Below are 19,937 nucleotides of genomic sequence, written 5' to 3' on the forward strand. Positions count from 1 at the left end.
AAAGGGCCACTAATGGGTATTAAGCCCTTAATGCATAATTAGCATGAAACCTTATATGGACTCTAAAGACAGGAAGGAACCCACTTAAGATGGGGGATAAGAAAGGGAAAGATTTGATATGGGAGATTTCAGAGCGAGATCAAAGGTATCTGATATCGTAGGTAAACCTTCAGCTTAGTTGGTGCTGTGAAGGTCTCGCAGTCCATCTGCATATTCCCCCAAGCATTCTCCAGGGTGACTTCCAGGTCCACCCTGATCTACTCATGGCCTCCCTTCCAGGTGTCCAGCGCTCCCACCGGCTGCCTACCAGGTGCTGTGGAGGTCTTGCAGCCCATCTGCATATTCCTCCCAGTATTCTCCAGAGTGACTCCCAGGTCAACCCCAATCCACTCGGGGATTCTGCTCTAGGTGCTGTGCACCATCAGGCATGCAAAACATCTTATCTCTACAGGTTTTTTATTTCCTTTCTCCTATTCCCAATGGCTCCAGTACAATTGCTCTTCTTGGTACTGACTTTTCCGAATTTCTTTCTTCATCTGAAACCACTGCATACCTCAGGACCACATTGCACCTTCTGCTTTCATCACTTTACCATCCCTTTTGTCTTATCCCTTCTTCTTAGCTCTCGACCTTAAACATTTTCTTCCTTTCATTCAACCATCTCCATTCTGTCTGAGTGCATCTCATCTTCATCACTGTTATCATGCCTCTCCTACTCTTCTCCATACTCTCTTGCTCCTCCTGCTCTCTGCTGGGGATATCAACCCCAATCCTGGTCCTCCCAATCAGCTCTCACCCTACTTGTGCAGGTCACACTACAATGACTCCAATTTTATTTCTGTTCCTCTCCTTTCCCCTTCATCTCTTCCTGTCTCATGTGCTCTGTGGAATGCCCATTCTGTCTCCAACAAGCTTTCTTATGTCCACGACCTCATTACCTATCATACTCTCCATCTGCTTGCACTAACAGAGACTGGGCTTTGCCCTAAAGACTGATTCAGCTGCTGCCCTGTGTCATTGAGGTTACCTTCTCCCATACACCTTACCTAGTTGGCCGTGGAAGTGGTGTTGGGCTGCTACTCTCACCTTCTTGTAGATTTAAACTTCTTCTTCCACCTTAGTATCACTGCTTTTCTTCCTTTGAAGTCCACTCCATCTGTCTATTCACTCCTCTCCCTTTCTGCATAGTAGTCATTTATTGATCCCCTTCTTCTTTTCTCACTGACTGACTCCTGGCTTTTCTTCTTTCTCAAATCTTCATCTCCTTCCCTCATTCTTGGGGATTTTAACATTCCTGCTAATGACCCCTCTGACCCTTATGCCTCTCAGTTTCTTGCTTTAACATCCTCTTTCAATCTTCAGCTGTGCTCCTTACCCCTACTCACTAGAATGGCCATTGTCTTGATCTTGTCTTCTCCAACTGCTCACTCTCCAATTTCTGAACCTCAGTTCTTCTCCTCTCTGACCATCACCTGATAACTTTCACACTTAATCACCCTCCATCCCTGTCTCATCCAATCTCCACCAATCTATTTAGGAATGTTCGGGCTATTGACCATTGCACTGTCTCCATCAATGTTTCATCCCTCTTCTCAACCACTATGTTATCCAAGTCTATCAATGATGCTGTCTCTTCCTATAATACTATTCTGCTCTGGATATTCTTGCTCCTCCCATTCCCCTTTCTGTAATGTGTACCAAACCCCAGCCTTGGCTGACCTCAAGAATCCACTACCTATGTTCTTGTGCTCGATCTGCTGAACACTTTTGGCTAAAATCCTGTGCTCATGCTGACTTCATACATTTCAAATTCTTGTTGACCTCCTTCCAGTCTGCCCTTTCACTTGCCAAACAAGACTACTATATCCATGGGACAAACTTTCTTGGCTCAAACCCTCACCATCTCTTTGCCACACTGAACTCTCTACTCAAAGTGCCTTCATCAACCCCCCCCCCCCCCCCCCCCACCTTCACTTTCTACCCAAACTATGACTGAGTACCTCCCTGACAAGGTTCACAAGATTAACCTTGAATACTTGACCAAGTCATCTCCACCTCTCCTTCTCCCAGTCCATTCTGTCAACCCTCCTTCAACCCCTGCCACCTTTTCTTCTTTTTATGAAATCACTAAAGAGGAAACTGTACGTTTTCTTTCCTCTGCCAAACTGACTACCTGTTCTCTGATCCTATTCCCACCCATCTACTCAACACTATCTCTTCTACTGTCATCCATTCTATCCATCATATCCTCAATGTTTCATTTTCCACTGCAACTGTTCCTGATTCCTTCAAATATGCCGTAATTACACCACTCCTCAAAAAACCTTCATTGGACCCTACATTCCCTTCCAACTATCACCCCTTCTCCTTTCTCCCTTTCTTATCCAAGCTACTTGAACATGCTATTCACTGCCAGTGACTTGACTTTCTTTCATCTCAAGCTATTCTGTATCCACTTCAATCTGGTTTTAGCCCTCTACATTAAACTGAAACAGCTCTTGCTAAAGTCTCTAATGATCTGTTAAAGGCCAGATCCAAAGATCTCTAATCTATCCTCATCCTTCTTGATCTATCTGCTGCATTTGACACTGTTGATCACCACCTACTCCTTGATATGCTGTCCTCACTTGGATTTCAAGGCTCTGTTCTTTCTTGGTTTTCTTCTTATCTCTCCCATTGCACTTCTACCCCACTATCAATTGGTATAGCTCAGGGCTCTGGACCTCTTCTTTTCTCCATCAATACTTATTCCTTTGGTGTTCTGATCTCCTCCCATGGTTTTCAGTATCATCTTTAAGCTAATAACTCACAGATCTACCTCTCCACATCAGAAATTTCAGCAGGAATCCAGGCCCAAGTCTCAGCCTGCCTGAATGTCTCACCACCATCTGAAACTAAACATGTCCAAGACTAAGCTTTTTATCTTTCCTCCCAAACCCTCCTCTCCTCTTCCCCCATTCTCTATCTCTTCGATCATCCTTGACTCCTTCCTCTCCTTCTCTGCACATATCCAACAGACTGCTAAAACCTGTCGTTTCTTTCTCTATAATATCACCAAAATTTGTCTCTTCCTTTCTAAGCATATTACCAAAACCCATATCCACACTTTTATCATCTCAGGCTTATACTACTGCAACTTGCTTCTTACAGGTCTCCAACTAAGCCATCTCTCTCCCCTTTGATCCATTCAAAATTCTGCTCCATGACTCATAGAGGCATATTTTCAAAGCACTTTGGGAGGCTAAGTTCCATAGGTTTCTATGGAACTTTGGGAGGCTAAGTGCTTTGAAAATATGCCTCCTGGTCTGCCAGTGTTATGCTCATATTAGCCCTCTCCTCAAGTCACTTCATTAGCTCACTATCTATTTCTGCATACAGTTCAAACTACTCTTATTGACTTACAAGTACATTCACTCTGCAATTCCTCAATACCTCTCTTCTCTCCCTACACTCCTCCCCGGGAACTCCATTCATCAATAAATCTCTCTTATCTGTACCCTTCTCCTCCACTGCCAGCTCCAGAATCTGTTCATTTTATCTTGCTGCACCATATGCCTAGAATAGACTTTCTGAGTCAATATGTCAAGTTCAGAATGTAATGTCTTCACTCCCACACCATTCAAAAATAATCTCACTTCTTAGAACATACAATTATGCACAGCACTTTCTTCCATATGCATACAGATATTTAATATACTCTCTCTCTACTTAAATTGGTGACCTCAGCAGTGCAACCTGCTAGTGTGTAACCACTATTGCAAGGCTCTCCTGCATCCACTTCTTCATCGGTACACCCAGCTCACAAGCTTCAATATATCTTAAATATTTTAATTTTTAATTATTCTGTACTCATCTTAAAAGAAAGATGCCAGACTCTGGCCATATTCAAATCTAGGCTAAAAGCCCACCTCTTTGAGGCTGCCTTAAACTCCTAACTCCTATTTACTTGTTCAGTATCCATGTCTGTTTTATCATTCCCACCATAGGTATTTCCCTAATACCTTACTTGTCCTGTTTGTCTGTCTTGATTAGATTGTAAGCTCTGTCGAGCAGGGACTTCTGTTACATGTTTAGTGTATAGCGCTTCATACATCTAGTAGCGCTATAGAAATGATAAGTAGTAGTAGTAATAGTAGCTTTGTGTTCACTCTTCCAAGGGGCAGCTCAAGGCCCTACCCTTTGTAGTCCAGCATCTTCTTTTCCCTTACCTAATTTCCCTAGACCAACATCTCCCCTTTCCCTCCCTAACCTCCCCCTGTAGTCCAGCATCTCTCTTTCCCTTCCTTAATTGTACCCCCATCATCCATTATCCCCCTATAGTCCAGAATTATCCTTTCCCCACCCTACCCCCATCCCCCATGGCCAGCATTCCATTTCCCCTCCTATACGTCCTCCCAGGTGGGCAGCATTCTTTCTTTCTCCTTCCTGCCCACCCACCCAACACTCCTCCATTTAGTACCTCCTGTCTCCTGCCTTACTCCCATCCTGTGTCCAGTATCTTTCCCTCTCATTCTTACTCTCATCACTGCTGCCCTACCTCTTCTTGGACCCAAGCTAATGTTATAAGTAGAATCAGCACCAGAATGGGAGTTTTAAACCCTTGCCTCCATTCAAATTGCTGCTGTGTCCCACCCCCTTCTGACACAGGAGTTCCAGTTGGGAAGAAGGCAGGGCGTGGCAGTGCTTGAGCATGGGCCTGTGTTTAAAGTTTCTGTGTCAGCACTGAGTCTGTTGCAATGTTGGTCCAGGTTCAGGAAGTGATAGGGCAGTGGAAGTAGGGGCAGAAAAAGGGGGGAGATGCTGGACACTGGATGCATTGGGTATGGGTAGTGAAGGGAACAGGAGATGCTGTTCTCTGGCCATGCTGCTGCCCTAGGTGTAGTCCTAGTCCACCTATTGGCTGGTCCAGCCCTGGGGAACTGAGAGTGAGAGAGATTGGGTGAGGCCAGGATGCAAGGAACGAGAGAGGAAAGAGAGACTGAGTGGGGACTGTGACTGCTGAGAATAATGAAGGGGTTTGAGAGAGTGTGTGGCTGCCATGAATTATAGGAATTGAGAGAGAATACATTAATTTTAAATTTGTAATATAGAGCACACCTAAAATGTGCCTAAAATTTAATTTTGCAACACAAAAATACTGATATTCACAGAATTTTTGTGCCATCTGAAAGCCCCTAATTGGTTTGAAAATAAAACCTAAATCTATCATTTAAAAACCCTAGAATCAGAAGCCCTATATATAATAGACTCAAGGTCTCCTCCCTGCTTTGTGGGCATCAGTGTTTTGTCCCTCATTAAATACCACTTCCTAGGATTTCTGCATTTTTTATTGAACCTTAACTGTCAAGCCCTCAAACACTGTTCAATCTTTCTTAAATCACTTCTAATTCTATCTAATCCCTCAGGTGTGTCCTCTATGTTGTAGATCTTTGCCTCATCTACAAAAAGACTACACTTTCCTGCTGATCCCTCCCTAGTATCACTCGCAATCATGTTGAAAAGGGGCAGATAAAAAAAACAGTATTTAAGATGCTCCTCAAAATGAATGCTATTTCCCACCAAATTGACTTCTGTCTCTCAATTCTCCACCATGAGACCCACCCTCAGGTAGTTCAGATTATTTATAAGTCTCCTATGCAGAACAGTATCAAGAGCTTTGCTGAAACCCAAATACACCATATCCAGCACCCATTCATCATCTAACTCTTTAGAAACCCAAACAAAGAAATTGATCAGTTTCATCGAAAACAATCTCCCTGATGCTTCAGATCCTGCTACCTGCTGAAGTCAAAGTGCTTCATCATGATTTCCTTCAAAAGAGTCTCCATTCATATTTCCACCACCAGTCAACTAACAGTAATGTCTACTTCTTCTCTGTTACCACTTTGTTTTTTTTTATCCTACCAGTTTCATTCTGATTCTTTGTATTTATTGCTTAATCAGAATAAGAGTTCAGATCTGGCACCACAAGCTTTCATTCAAAACTACCCAGGAATTTTTCCATCCCAGCCCACCCTACCTAGCCTGGTCATTGCAGTGAATGCCTAGGCTGGGGGCCATGCACCTGGTCTCCTTCAAGGGCCCTAGTCCAGTCACTAGGTGTCACCCTTATACAATGACCATGATTCCCACCCACTTCTCTCAAAGGCAGTGAACACTGCCAACAAATAAAGCAAAGACAGAAGTAAGACTGTACCAAATAATCAAGGCAAACCACAGATAAAGAGCGTCCAAAAGTTTATTTGCCAGTGGTAAACCTGACCCAAAGAAAAGACCCAACATGGGCCATTTCAGCTGAAGAGCCTTCCTCAGAGGTCCATTTGGTTCAAGCCAATCAACTTCACAGAATCATAAAATATGTAGGACAAAAGAACTCTTGAAGTGATCAGCACTTCAAGAGTCCTTTTGTCCTACATGTTTTATGATTCTGTGATTCAACCCCTCTTTTGACTCTTCAGTCAAAACATGGCACATGCTGGGTCTTTTCTTTGGGTCAGGTTTACCACTGGCAAATAAACTTTTGGATGATCTTCCTCCATAGTTTGCCTTGGTTATTTGGTACAGTCCCATTTTCACCTTTGCTTTGTTTCTTGACTTTTCCTATAGAAGGTGTTTGGACAGATGACAAGTGCTCCTTGGGTTGGTTGGGGCTGTGGCTGGCAGTGTTCAATGAGAAAGATCTGTTCTTTCTCAGTGAACACTACCAGCCACAGCCCCAACCAACCCAAGGAGCACTTGTAATCTAAACCACCGAGCTTGCCTCTGCTGACCTCTCTATAAATCAGGGGCGTAGCTACGGGTGGGCCTGGCTGGGCCCAGGCCCACCCAATTTCAGCCCAGGCCCGCCCAGCGCCAGCGCCAGCACCCATTGCCGGCCACTGCTGCTTTTCCTGTTGAGCAGCAGGGCCGGCGCTACAAAAAGAAGAAGCGCTAATGGCGCTGAGGACGAGAAATGTTTTTTAAAAAAAAAAGCGCGGCATCGGCAGGCACTGTCTCGGCAGCCTTGAGGCATTGGCTGCTGGCTCGCAGGCTCCTCCCATCTGCGGGAGGAGCCTGCGAGCCAGCAGCCAATGCCTCAGCAGCCAATGCCTCAAGGCTGCCGAGACAGTGCCTGCTGGTGCCGTGCTTTTTTTTAAACATTTCTCGTCCTACGGTCCTTAGCGCCGTTAGCGCTTCTTCTTTTTGTAGCGCTGGCCCTGCTGCTCAACAGGAAAAGCAGCAGTGGCCGGCAATGGGAGCTGGCGCTGGCATGCAGGGCGGGCCTCGTCGAAGAAAAGAGGGAAAACATGGAAGGATGGGGAGAAAAAGAGGGAAAACAGATGGAAGGATGGGGAGACAGAGGGAAAATATGGAAGGATGGGGAGAAAAGAGGGAAAACAGATGGAAGGATGGCAGAGAATGAGGGAAAACATGGAAGGATGGGGAGAAAGAGGGAAACATGGAAGGATGGGGAGAAAGAGGGAAAACATGGAAGGATGGGGAGAAAGAGGGAAAACATGGAAGGATGGGGAGAAAAGATAGAAAACAGATGGAAGGATGGGGAGAGAAAGAGGGAAAACGGATGGATGGGGAGAGAGACTCTGGATGGAAGGATGGGGAGAGAAAGGGGAGAGACTGGAAGGATGCAGAGAGAAAGGTGAGAGACTGGAAGGATGTGGAGAGAGAAGGGACACTGAACAGAAAAGGGTAGAGTGATACAGAGACACTGGTTAGAAAGAGGGAGAGAGACATTAGATGGAAGGATCAGGAGAGAGGATAGATGGATGGAAGGATGGGGAGAGAAAGAGGGAAGACGCTGGATGGAAGGGTAGGGAGAAAGAGGTGACACTGGACGGAAGGATGCAGAAAGAAAGAGGGGAGACTACTGGAAGGATGGGGAGAGAGAGGGGAGACTGGAAGGATGGGGAGAGAAAGAAGAGAGCTGCTGGATGGAAAAGGAGAGTAGTGAAAGACTGGAGAATAAGAGGAAGGGGCATGGGGAGAACAAGGGTGAGAAAAAGATGAAAAGCCATAAGTAGATGAAGGAAATTAAAGAATGGATAGTAAGAATGAATTAAATCAGGACAGAGAGAGAGAGGCAGAAAAATATTGAAGAAAGCAAAGAAAAAGGAGAGAAAAATGAGAAATGGCCAGGAAACCGTGGCAGAAGAGTTAAGCGAAAACGAAGGAAAGCAGAATCTAGAGACTGGGAGCGACACAATGAGAAAAAGTAAATGGCCATACAAGAAAGGTAAAGAAAATAATTTTATTTTTAATTTAGGATAAAGTAATATGGTACCTGTGTTAATGAAGTTTCAGAGACCAATACTTCCTTCCTTAGGTCAGGCGAGGATACCGTAACAGCATTATACTGACCTGAGGCAGGAGGTTTTGGCCTCTGAAAGCTCATTGAAAAGGGTGTTAGGCTATTAAATAAATTTTCTGAAATCTGATGCACTGAAAAGCAGCACTTTACCCTGTGTGACAAATGCATCTGATTAGCGTGACTAAATTTTGCTGAGGGAGGGGGGTAGAGAGAAAATTTTGTGCACACCCACTTTGGGTTCAGGCCCATCCAAAATTGGCAGTCTGGCTACGCCACTGCTATAAATCCAAAACAAACTAGAATTCCCCACAGTCAAATGATCCTCTAAAAAGTCGCTGATCAGACCAAATTGCAAAGGTAGCATCCTAGAAATGCCATGTAAATCTGTGAACCCACTGCATCCTTGTCTAATAAAACTTTATGTTAGTAATGTGTTGGCTTATTTCAGAGCAGAAATGCAAAGATATAATGCTTGTAGCTGTAAGTTGTATTACAATTTCAAGAACATACCCAAGGAGAAGACTTCAACTCCAGCATTGCGAAGCTCTCTTGCTGGAATTTCAACCTCATCTTGGGATTTTCCATCAGTGATGATAATTGCTACTCTAGGGAATCCTTTTCTTGCTCCAGCAGATTCAACGAACGCGTTTCTAAGTATGTAATCAATAGCTTCACCTAAGATTTAAAAATATTTAGTGATTTATGCAAAAAAGTCTTAGTCTATCGATTTATAACTGCAATACGTATATAAAATAAAGTTTCAATTATGCAACTGTTTGACAATCGGTGCTAATTCTGGAAACACCATCCCTGAAATTCTATAAATGGTGCTTAAAATTGCATATGCAAATTTATACACACACCCAATTTGTGCATGCAATTTAACTGAATAATGAGCCAATTAGTGACAATAATTGGGTGCTAATAATCAGTTATCAGCACTAATTAGCCTTAATTGAAATTTACACATGTATTTTTAGTCATGCAGATCTGGGAGGATCATAGGTGGATCAAGGGCGTTCCTAGAATTTATGCACTCTGTTATTGAATAAGGGAGATCCGCACCTAATTTAGATGCGAGGATTTACACAAGGGTTTACTTGGTGTAAATCCTTGTGGCTTAAGTTAGGCGTTAAGGACTAGATTCTATATATCACACCTACAAAATCGGCACTGAAATGAAATTCACATAAGAGTATTCTATAAAGTATGCCTTAATTTAGGCATACTTTATAGAATAAGCCTAAATTTCCATGTGGTATATAGAATATACCGAGCGCTGCTCCATGCGACTAAATTTAGTCATGGGTAAATCCCAATGGCTAAATTATGCACAGACCGAGTATATTTTATAACCATCTGCATAGATATTAGAAGCACCCATTTTACACCCATGGCCACGCCTACTATTCATTTATGTGACTTAGAATTTATGCGCACCACGTTACAGAATGTGCTTAGACAGTTCTGCATATAAATTCTAATTAATGCCAATTAGTGCTGCTAATTGGTTGTTAACATCCAATTATCAGTGTTGATTAGTTTGTTAACCAATTCGCTTATGCAGATTGATATGGCATATGCTTCGATTTCCATGCAGAAATCTCATCGCATGATATATAGAATCCTGGGGTAAGTATATTCTATAAACGGTGGCTAAATTTCAGCACCGTTTATAGAATAGCTCTTAGTGCATTCTTTTTTCAGCACTATTTATAGAATTTGGTCCTACATGTCATGAAAACATTTATGATTTATTATTAATAGAATTTGATAAACCAGTTAATCTGACAAGCAGGTCAAAGCAATGTAAAGGCTAAATACCTAAAACTTTGGAAAGGAACACTATTGGAGATAGGACAGGGATAGTCATACATACAACAAAATGATAAGCATACAAAACTACAGAAAGCTGCTGCCTGAGTGTCCAGTGCCCAATGAAGTAACCATCCCCAGCAGGGCCGCCGAGAGGGGGGGACAGAGGGGACAAAATTCCCGTGGCCCGGGCCTCCAGGGGGGCCCGGTGCCACAGTCCCACCTGCCACCGGGCCCCTTCCACCCGAACCCCCGCCAGCAGAAGTGCTGTCTTCTGACTCCAGCATGCGCGATCCACACAGACACGTTCCTCTCAGCTGAGCTGACCTTCGCTGTACTCTGCAGGGCTTTTGTGCGTCTGACATCCTGCAGGACGTCAGACGCACAGAAGACCTGCAGAGTACAGCGAAGATCAGCTGAAAGGAGCGCGTCTGTGTGGGCCGCACACTCCGGAGTCAGAAGTCAGAAGTCCGGAGTCTGCTGGCGGGGGTTCGGGTGGAAGGGGCCCGGCCCAGTGGTGGAGGCGGGTGGGACTGTGGTGCCGGGCCCCCCTCAGGGGGGGTGGCGACAACCTGGGTGGTGGCAGTGGGGGCGGGCCCGGGGGCGGCCTTGTCCCAGGCCCGGCCCAGTCTCTCGGCGGCCCTGATCCCCAGTGCCTGATCACCATAGTCCAAGGTAAATAAATGAATTATTTTAATTTCTTAAAAGATTGTTCAGTTAAAATAGCAGAAAGGAGATCATTCCAAGTTTTGCATGCTAAAAAAAAAGAGAATGCAGAATGTCGAGTGGATTCATAGTGTGTCTATTTGGAATTAGGGGAAACTAACCAATGAGAATCAAGAGATCTCAGAGACCAAGATAGTGTATAAGGAATAGCCAAGGAAGATAAATAAAGTGGAAGGACAAGATAATGTGCAAATGAAAATATATACCTGTCATTGTGTTGCCACCTTTGTAAGGTATTCGTTTAATTGCAGAGATAAGATCTTTTTTTTTGTAATATTGATTTAAATTAAATTCGGTTCTCGTATCAGAACTGTACTGGACAACGCCAACCCTGGTCTTGTCTTCACCAATGTTAAATGCGGATACGAGAGAAACAATGAAGTCTAAAATGTATCTGAAGTTATTTCTCCCCACACTCCATGAGCCATCCACAAGAAACACCAAATCTGTCATTGCATTGAGCGAGCATTCTAGAAGAGAAGAAAGCAAGAAAAACAGCATTATAACAGAGACCTTGTAAAAAGATAATGGATATTTCTTCAACTTTATCTTTAGTTATACTCATCAAGTTAAAGTCTTGCCTCTCCAAGTAACAATTTGTATAACCCTGGGCAAATCAAATTTCTCTGTGTCCCAATTTTACTTACAGTAATCAGAACAACAGTGTTTCTTTTCCTGTTTGGAAATATTTGTATGATTCAAGAGTTTAAAAATATGCTATAATCTCATATATCAGAGAAAATAATTACAAGTATGTTTCTGATAAATTAATTGCATAAAATACAGTAGATCCTTCTTGCATGAAAGGTACCATTCAAACAAGTTATTATTAGTTTAATTAAACATGCTTAAACTCAGTGGTGTCCATTTATTGGCTGGTAGGGCTCGGCAAAGGTATGCCTAGCATGCCCGCACAAGGGAGGGGAGGCATGTATTCCCTCCTCCCCCCCCCCCCCCCCCCCCCAAATTTCAGGGCTGGCTATGCCCGGAGAGAGAGCTCGTTGTTAAAAATTTACCAGCACACCCCTGCTTAAACTTCTCCTGTACATCTCCTATACTCTGTGGGGGTAATTCTCAATAGATTGCAGGATTGATGCTCACTAAGCATGGATTCTATCATGGTAGCATAAGTCTGCATTTGCACGCCTAACTTTAGGCCCGAGCACTAATGCTTGTGCCTGTCGCATACATGCTAGTATTCTAGAATCCACACATGTAACTTCCTGACAGAAGACGGCAACACAAAAAGCAGAACAGATGAAGAAATCTATATGAAGATAAATTTATTCAACCAACAATGCCCATATATAGATTTCTTCATCTGTTTTGCTTTTTGTGTCGCCATCTTGGATCTTGCAGATAGACTACTCTGTTGTTTTCTTGGACTTCCTCCTGACACAATCCTGACCTGCCTGTGCCCCTCCCAGGTCCATGTCCTCTTTGGAGATGTGTGCCCTGGAATTTGAGCACACAATTTATAATATACCAACTAATGGCAATTATGTGCCTAACTGCCAATTAGTTCCAATGGGCACCAATTATAGCCAATAACTGGTTGTTAAAGTCAATTATCATCTCATTAATCTATTAAGTTATTTACAACTGATTTCATTCTCTAAGTTGCACGGGCAAAGTTGCACACTAGTCAGAAATTTGGGTGTGCAACTTTCTAGAATTAGGAGTAGAATAAAGAAAAGTGAACTTAAACAGATAAATAGGGAACAGTTGTTTACCCTTTCCAATAACTCTAACACTATAGTATACTCCACGAAACAGGTAGCAAATTTAAAACAAACTGGAGAACCTGTTGTTCCCTTAATACACAATTAAGTTGTAGATTTTGTCACTAGAGGATGTGGCAAAGCATCTAGCACAGTGGGGTTTAAAGGGAGATTGGATAAGTTCCTGAAAGAAAAGTTAATTAACTGCTTATGCCTGGAAGTCAACATCATGGAATGGATATGATTGCTGTGATGCTGTAGGAGACTTGTGATCTGGATTGGCCACAACTGGAGACAAGATGCTGAGCTTAATGGTCCTTTGGCCTGACCCAATATGACACTTCTTATAATTGTTACATAGCAACATAGTAACATAGTAAATGACGGCAGATAAAGACCTGTACGGTTCATCCAGTCTGTCCAACAAGATAAACTCATTTACATTGTATATGATACTTTATTTGTATACCCGAGTTTGACTTGTCCTTGCCTTTCTCAGGGCACAGACCGTAGAAGTCTGCCCAGCACTGTTCTTGCACTAAGTTCTAAAGCTAACGTCGAAGCCCCTTAAAATTTACACTCCAGCCCATCCCTATCTATTCAGTCATGATCAGGGCATAGCCCGTAGAAGTCTGCCTGGCTCCCATTTTGTTTCCCAATTACCAGCGTCACCAGCCAATCTCGGCTAAGATTCCACTGAATCATTTCTTCTAAACAGGATTCCTTCATGTTTATCCCACGCATGTTTGAATTCCATTACCATTTTCATCTCCACCACCTCCCGCATAGCACAGCAACATAGTAGATGACAGCAGACAAAGACCTTCACAGTTCATCCAGTCTGCCCAACAAGATAGTGTATGATATGATGCAATATAACATTTGCATATTTAATCTTGAACTAGCCTTGCCATTTTTGCACCACAGACTGTAGAAGTCTGCCCAGCACTGGCCTTTATCCCCAACTACTGAAGTTGCTGTGGAAGCCCACTCCAGCCCAGCCAAATCTATCTAGCCATAAGTGGAGCATGGACTATGGAAGCCTGCCTGGCACTGGCCTTATTCTCCAACTACTAGAGTTGCCATTGAAGCCCCATTCCAGCCCATTCAGATATGTATTACCATAAATGGGGCACAGACTGTAGACATCTGAGTGTTATTGTTGATTCAGGATTAATGATGAGAGATCAAACACAAAAAATTATAAAAGATGTGTTTTATACGTTGAGATTAGATAGATGTTTAAAGGATTTACTTAAGCCATGTAATTTTCAAACAGTAGTACAAAGTTTTATATCACCATGCGTTGACTACTGTAATGGATTGCTTTTGAGGATTCAAAAAACTCAATTTTGGTGCTACAAGTTGCTCAGAACTCAGTTGCCAGGGTTTTGATAGGTAGTAATCATCATGAAAACATTTCTCCCATTTTGAAAAGGCTGCACTGGCTTCCAGTTGAACATACAGTACAGTTTAAGATCATTTGAACTATTTTCAAAATAATCATGGGACAGGTCTCAAAGGTTTTAGCTGCAAAGCTTCAAATGTACCAACCAACGCGGTCACTGAGATTGGCTGTCCAACTTATTCTGGATGTGCCATCATTTCATGTGATAAACTCGAAAGAGTTCAGGGACTCAGTTTTTTTATATTGCAGGTCCTTTGCTCTGGAATAAATTGTCTTAAAGATGAGAAAGATCCAAGATATGAATAAGTTTAAAAGAGAATTGAAAACTCTTCTGTTATTGCAGGCGTACAAGAGGGTAGATGGCTGAATTGAGAAGATGGAAATCATGATTTTTTTTTGTAAGGTGCTTTTAGTATATTATTGTGTTTTTAGTTGTAATGTTTTGTGATTTATATATTATGTATGCATAATGTTGATCTGCCAAGGACTAGTTTTTAAATTAATTTCCATTTACTGAAGCTGTCATCTAAACACCGCTAAGTTTTTCTGCGTCCGTATAGGAATCATTTGTGTTAGTGTTATGTACTATCTAATCATTTATGGTAGCCCAAGGTGGTATACTACAGTTTTTCATGGTAATTAATACTTTTTAACTAAAAGCAGCACCAGTAGAGAAAACATAAAACAGATCCTTACTTGGCAACTCAACTGTAGGTTTTTCATCTGGTTTCAAAGGACCACCCGTTTGAACTGCAAAATAAAGAAAAACAACCATATCAACGCCATTGAAATATGGCAAGAACTTGCCTCATCCTTCTACCAAAATACTGGAACCAAATGATGTCACCATCTATTGAATCAAGTTGATTGATTGTTTCATTGGATTCATTTGAGCCAGATATATCATTACTGATTATTTTTGAACAACTAATTCACTCTGTTTTACACATTTATCTCCTCAATGAATTTTTATTTCTAAAACTCTTGCCCCGATATTCAGCCCCTGGTGAACAGTGCTTTGGCTGCCCACCACCAGCGTTCAACCCGGATATTCAATTCCAGGCCTTTTCCCGTGACCGGTATTAAATATCTAGTTCTTGCGACACTGGCTAGTGCATGATTGGTTAAGTCAATATTCAGACTTAACCGACCATGGCCTAATGGGCAAAGACAGGATTGTTATTTATGCGGTTTTATTTTCCCATTAAGCCTGGCCGGTTAAGTTCTGAATATCAGGACTTAATTGATGAAGCCCCCAACATTGACAGCTTTATTTTCACCACTAATCAGGCATTTTCAGTAGTGATAACTGGTTAATTGCCACTGAAAATGACCAGTTATCCGAGATGTGAGTTAACCAGTTGCCAGCCATTCCTGGCCAGTTAGCTTGTGCTGAATATTGTATTTCTTATGGAGACTTGACTACTTTTGAAATAATTAATGTTCATATTTAATTATTTGTAGGGCAATTGATTAACACATTATTCACACTGGGCCTGGTGTTTTAAATGATTTAACTGGGCAAGAGAGACTCCTGCCCCATGAAATTGTGTTGAGTGGGTGATCCCTGGATTTTCAGTGGCACATAACTGGAGACCTTGGTGATATTGTCCGGATAGTGCCAGGGCAGTCCAGGGGCGGAGTCTGGGCGGGGTAGTTGTAGCCAGTTAGTGGCAATGTTCAGTTCCCTATAAGGGTAACTACCCAGATAACATTAGGACAGCAAAAAGGCTGTCCTAACTTTATCTAGATTGTTATTCATATAGTGGTCAGAATATTGGCTGGCAGCTGGATACCTTCCGGCAGCCAGGCAAGACCTAGAGACTCAGTGCCAGTGTTGATATCAAGACTGTCACTGAACATCTGGATCAAATTCTGCTTGCGGTGGTCAATGCCTTACAAGTCACTGACTACCATGGGCTAAATATCAGGCCCACTAAGTTTAATATATTTTAAAACTTTAAGGGTAAATATTCCGCTGCAGGCGGTAAGTGTTTTGATGAACGCTGTTGGTGTTATTCCCGGATATTCAATGTTAAGTCGATGTTCAGCACTTAAGCGGCAAAAGGGTACCACATAAAGATAGGACTGAATTTATGTGGTACCATTTAAGCAGTTAACCTGAATGGTTAAGTGCTGAATATTGACTTAACTGGCTATGCATTAGCCAGCTCTGCAAAAAACAGATATTTAATACCAAGGTGTCGTGGAGCACAGTTTGGGAACCGCTGGCTAAATGTTTATCATACTGGCGCTTACATGTGTATGTTACATATATCCAAACAAGTGCTAGCAGGGCACCTAAGAGCTACTGTGGAAACATCTGCTTAACTTACATACTACTAATATATGATCCAGGGGCGGACTGACCATTCAGCCAATTGGGCAGTGCCTGAGGGCCCAGAGGATCTAGGGGGCCCAGGGGCTCTGACCGCATGCCCACCGAACACTACAGCCCTCCCCGGTCTTACCTTGAAAGGCATGCTGCTGGTGATCTAGTGGCCTCTGCGGGGGGAGGGGGGACATATTCTTTCCTGCCCACTGTGCTGCCACTATTCCCCCTGCCTGGAACCACTGTATTTTAAAAATGGCGGCCGAGACTCCCTGTGGAAGTCTCATGCGACTGTCGAGACCCATGAGACCACCGTGGGAAGTCTCAGACGCCATTTTGAAAACACGGTGGTGTTGGCAGGCGGGGGAATAGTGGCAGTGCAGCAAGCAGGAAAGAGCATACTCCCCTCCCTCTGCAGAGACCACCAGGACCCCTCAGGTAGGACTGAGTCAGCAGGGGAGTTGGGTGTGATGGTAGGGGGGGGCAGCAGCACAGCGGTAGGGTGGTTGTCGGGCAGCAGCTGGGCAGGGGGCCCAGACCACTCTCAATCCACCCCTGATATGATCTTTTCATGTATTTACCCTGTACCTCATCCTGAACTGTAAAAGTGAAGGTAGGTGATACATGTGATTTCTCTTAATCTGATTTGATTCATATTTAAGAACTATACTTAAAAATATTATATGCCTAATGTGAATTCATTTTTAAAAAATACATGAAAGCTTCTCTAACTGTTTGGAATATCAGTCAGCAATGTCTCTTGTGTCCATTACTAACAGAAATTAACTATCAGCTGTAAGATAATCGCAGAATTTATTGCCCTTATTAATCTTCAGTTTATCAATTTTTACATAAATACTGCAGCTACAATTCTTCTCTCAAATGATAAATCTTCATACTTACTTGTAAGCTGGCCTGTGACAGGCAAACTTTCTTCAAAGTCATCAAATGCTGTTATTGTTACTTCATAATCTCTATCTGGGATAAGATCTGTTAGTAACGTTACAGTAGCCGTAGCAGGAAGACTTAGTTCTTTAATGAATCCATCTGCAAAATATTACACATAGCAAAGTGTTAAGTATCTAAGATTCCTGAAAGCCCATTTTGCATAAAACATTGAGATCGGAATTAAGACGTCCAGGTCAGGACATGCTCTATTCCAGTAGTATTTTACAAAGGCCCTGCTGAACCCAGAGTGTTTTTTCAAATACGTGTATGGACATGCTGGAGTGTACATGTATGTGTCTGCATGTACAGCAGGAGCAACCATTTTACAAATATACGTGCTGGAAAAAAACAAGCAGCAATTTTGTTACTTCCATGTGTAAGCGGCATCACTTCCATGTGTAGCCTGCCCACTTTACAAACCTATACATAAAGGCAGTGGTGTGCTGGAGTGAGATCTCATGGGCTGGCGAGAACCGTTTGTTATGTTTTTAAGAATTTTGAGAGCTGGTTGTTAAAGTAGCTCCCCCCACCCGACCCCCCTCCCCATGGCTACTTTACCAACTGGCTCCCAAAATGTGGGCTCATACCCCCTCCTGAATTCTCTTTTACTTTGCTTGCAGGGATGCTGAGCCCCTCACCAAGTAAATAGACTTCTGCTGCTCCCCGCTCCTTGTTTCCAGCTCTGAGCAGCAGGCTGGGACTTCTGGAGCATGTGTGAGAAGACCCAGCACAGTACTCAGAGCCAGAAACAAGCAGCAGGGAGTGGTGGAAGTCCATTTATTGGCTGGTGGAGCTTGGCATCCCTGCCAGCAAAGGAATGCCTGGCATGCCCACACGAGAGGGGGGAGGGAGAGAAAGGCATGCATTGCCCCCCAGTCCACCCTGGCCCCCCCCCCCCTCTCCAAATTGCAGGGCTGGCTACGCCCGGAGAGACAGCCTATTATTAAACATTTACCAGCGCATCCCTGCATAAAGGTAATGCTGATTAAGTATATGGAACACAATTTTTATAGTTTTTCATTTTATATCTAGAAATAAACAACAGGGAATTAAAAATAACTCCCTTAATCCCTTGGGTAAAATCCTGGCCAAAAATCTGGGTGCAGCCTGTTAGGGACATTATTTTTTCCATAAATATATATTTCGATTGTAAAATAAGGAATATTTATACAGATTGTTGGCCTATCCAAGCCATATGCTCTTGAAATCTCTGTATAATATGGATCTCTACAGGTAAATAGCAGCTTTGTCAATTTGCCATTCACACATGTCTGTAATAAACGTTTATAAATGCTGCTATTTACACATACAGAAGTTTCTAAAATTCTTAATCTTTTAAAAGTCTAAGGACTCGATATTCAGGCAGCAAGAGATAGCCAGGCTGTCTCCCGCAGTGGGCGCCAAACCTGGATATTCAATGCCGTTTAACTGTAGCCGGTCCGATTTTAACCGGCCACGCTGATATTCAGCACTGGCTGCTTAAAGTCAGATGGCCAAAGTTATTCCACCTATTGTGGCAGCCAAATATGGCCGCCATACTTGGCCGGTCTGGTTTTGAAAATTGGCAGATATATAACCGGCTATCTTTAAGTTATCCGGAACTGAACATCGCCAGATAGCTGCTTAAGTGCTGTTTTTGCAGCCATTTGCTTTTAAATATCGGGCGGGAAGGCTTTTACACAATGTCATATATATTTGTCCTGTGTTCAGTCCAAAAAATTCTTTATTGAACATGGCTGGACAGGTATGTGAAAAAAGGTAGTGAGATTGTAGAGGATCCCTAAATGCAGTGTCCCCACTCTTGGTAAACACTGGAGAGGAAAGGTAGGATATCCAAGGGGCTCTAGTAGGCTCGAACTAAACTTTGGATATGTGGAAGTGGGATTTTTGGAGAGGAAGGGTCCATGAGTCTTGGTCAGCAAGATTATTAGGAGGCTAGCATCAAGAATCAGTGCTAGTCACCTAGTTTTCTTCCCATGACCTATCCCCGCCTTCTTAATCAACCACTGAAATTTTGGAAGCTTTAAGTTTAGCAGCTCAGTCTAGTAGATATTCAAAAGTTTTACATAGCTGTCTGTCCTTACCTATCCAGCTAGATTCTTTTGAAATTTGACTCTTTGAAAATAATTTTCAAACCATACAAGATAGATGCATGTAAAATTATGTAAGGTTCTGCTTGCTAAGAACTGCTCAGCATAAACCTCTAGTCTACCAAGAGGAATGCAATCTTTCAAGTCAGAATACTCTCACAACTTCTTCAATAGAGAGCTGGTTGTCTTGCCTGTGATTGATAGTAGTAGAAGGACACAACCTTTGAAGGGAAATTCTGTTGCTATAATTTCTAAACCTAGTGGGAGTAGCTTTGTCTTTGGCTCAATTTCCCCAGTCATTGTACCATTGCTACAAGGGGAGAGGTGTGACTCTTAAATCCTACAGTGAAACCCCTAAAGGGAGCAACAAGGAGTGGGATGCAACTGACATAGTTTACTAAAAGCTGCTGAATCTGCACCAGGAGATCTTGTAATAGTGAACCAGCCCTCCACCACCATCCTGACACAGGAGAAGGAGAAAAGAAACAAGATCAAGCTTGCAAAACCAAGAAGGAACTAGAGACTAAGAATTTTGTATCTGAAGGCTTAGCATGCCCTAATACTGGAAAAGAAAAGTTACAGAGCAGCTCTC

The 19,937-nt window shown here is 42.8% G+C and overlaps 1 protein-coding gene across 1 annotated transcript in view; it reads right to left on the reverse strand.

Annotated features, from left to right (window-relative positions):
- The window catches only part of COL12A1 (collagen type XII alpha 1 chain), a 384,763-nt gene that overhangs the window by 339,776 nt on the left and 25,050 nt on the right, over window positions 1–19,937 (reverse strand). Inside the window, 4 exon segments of the mRNA XM_030199047.1 lie at window positions 8,816–8,980; window positions 11,053–11,316; window positions 14,672–14,725; window positions 17,211–17,354. Coding sequence (XP_030054907.1) covers window positions 8,816–8,980; window positions 11,053–11,316; window positions 14,672–14,725; window positions 17,211–17,354 — 627 coding nt within the window.

Source organism: Microcaecilia unicolor, chromosome 3, assembly GCF_901765095.1.
Source record: "Microcaecilia unicolor chromosome 3, aMicUni1.1, whole genome shotgun sequence".
NCBI classification, from domain to species: domain Eukaryota; kingdom Metazoa; phylum Chordata; class Amphibia; order Gymnophiona; family Siphonopidae; genus Microcaecilia; species Microcaecilia unicolor.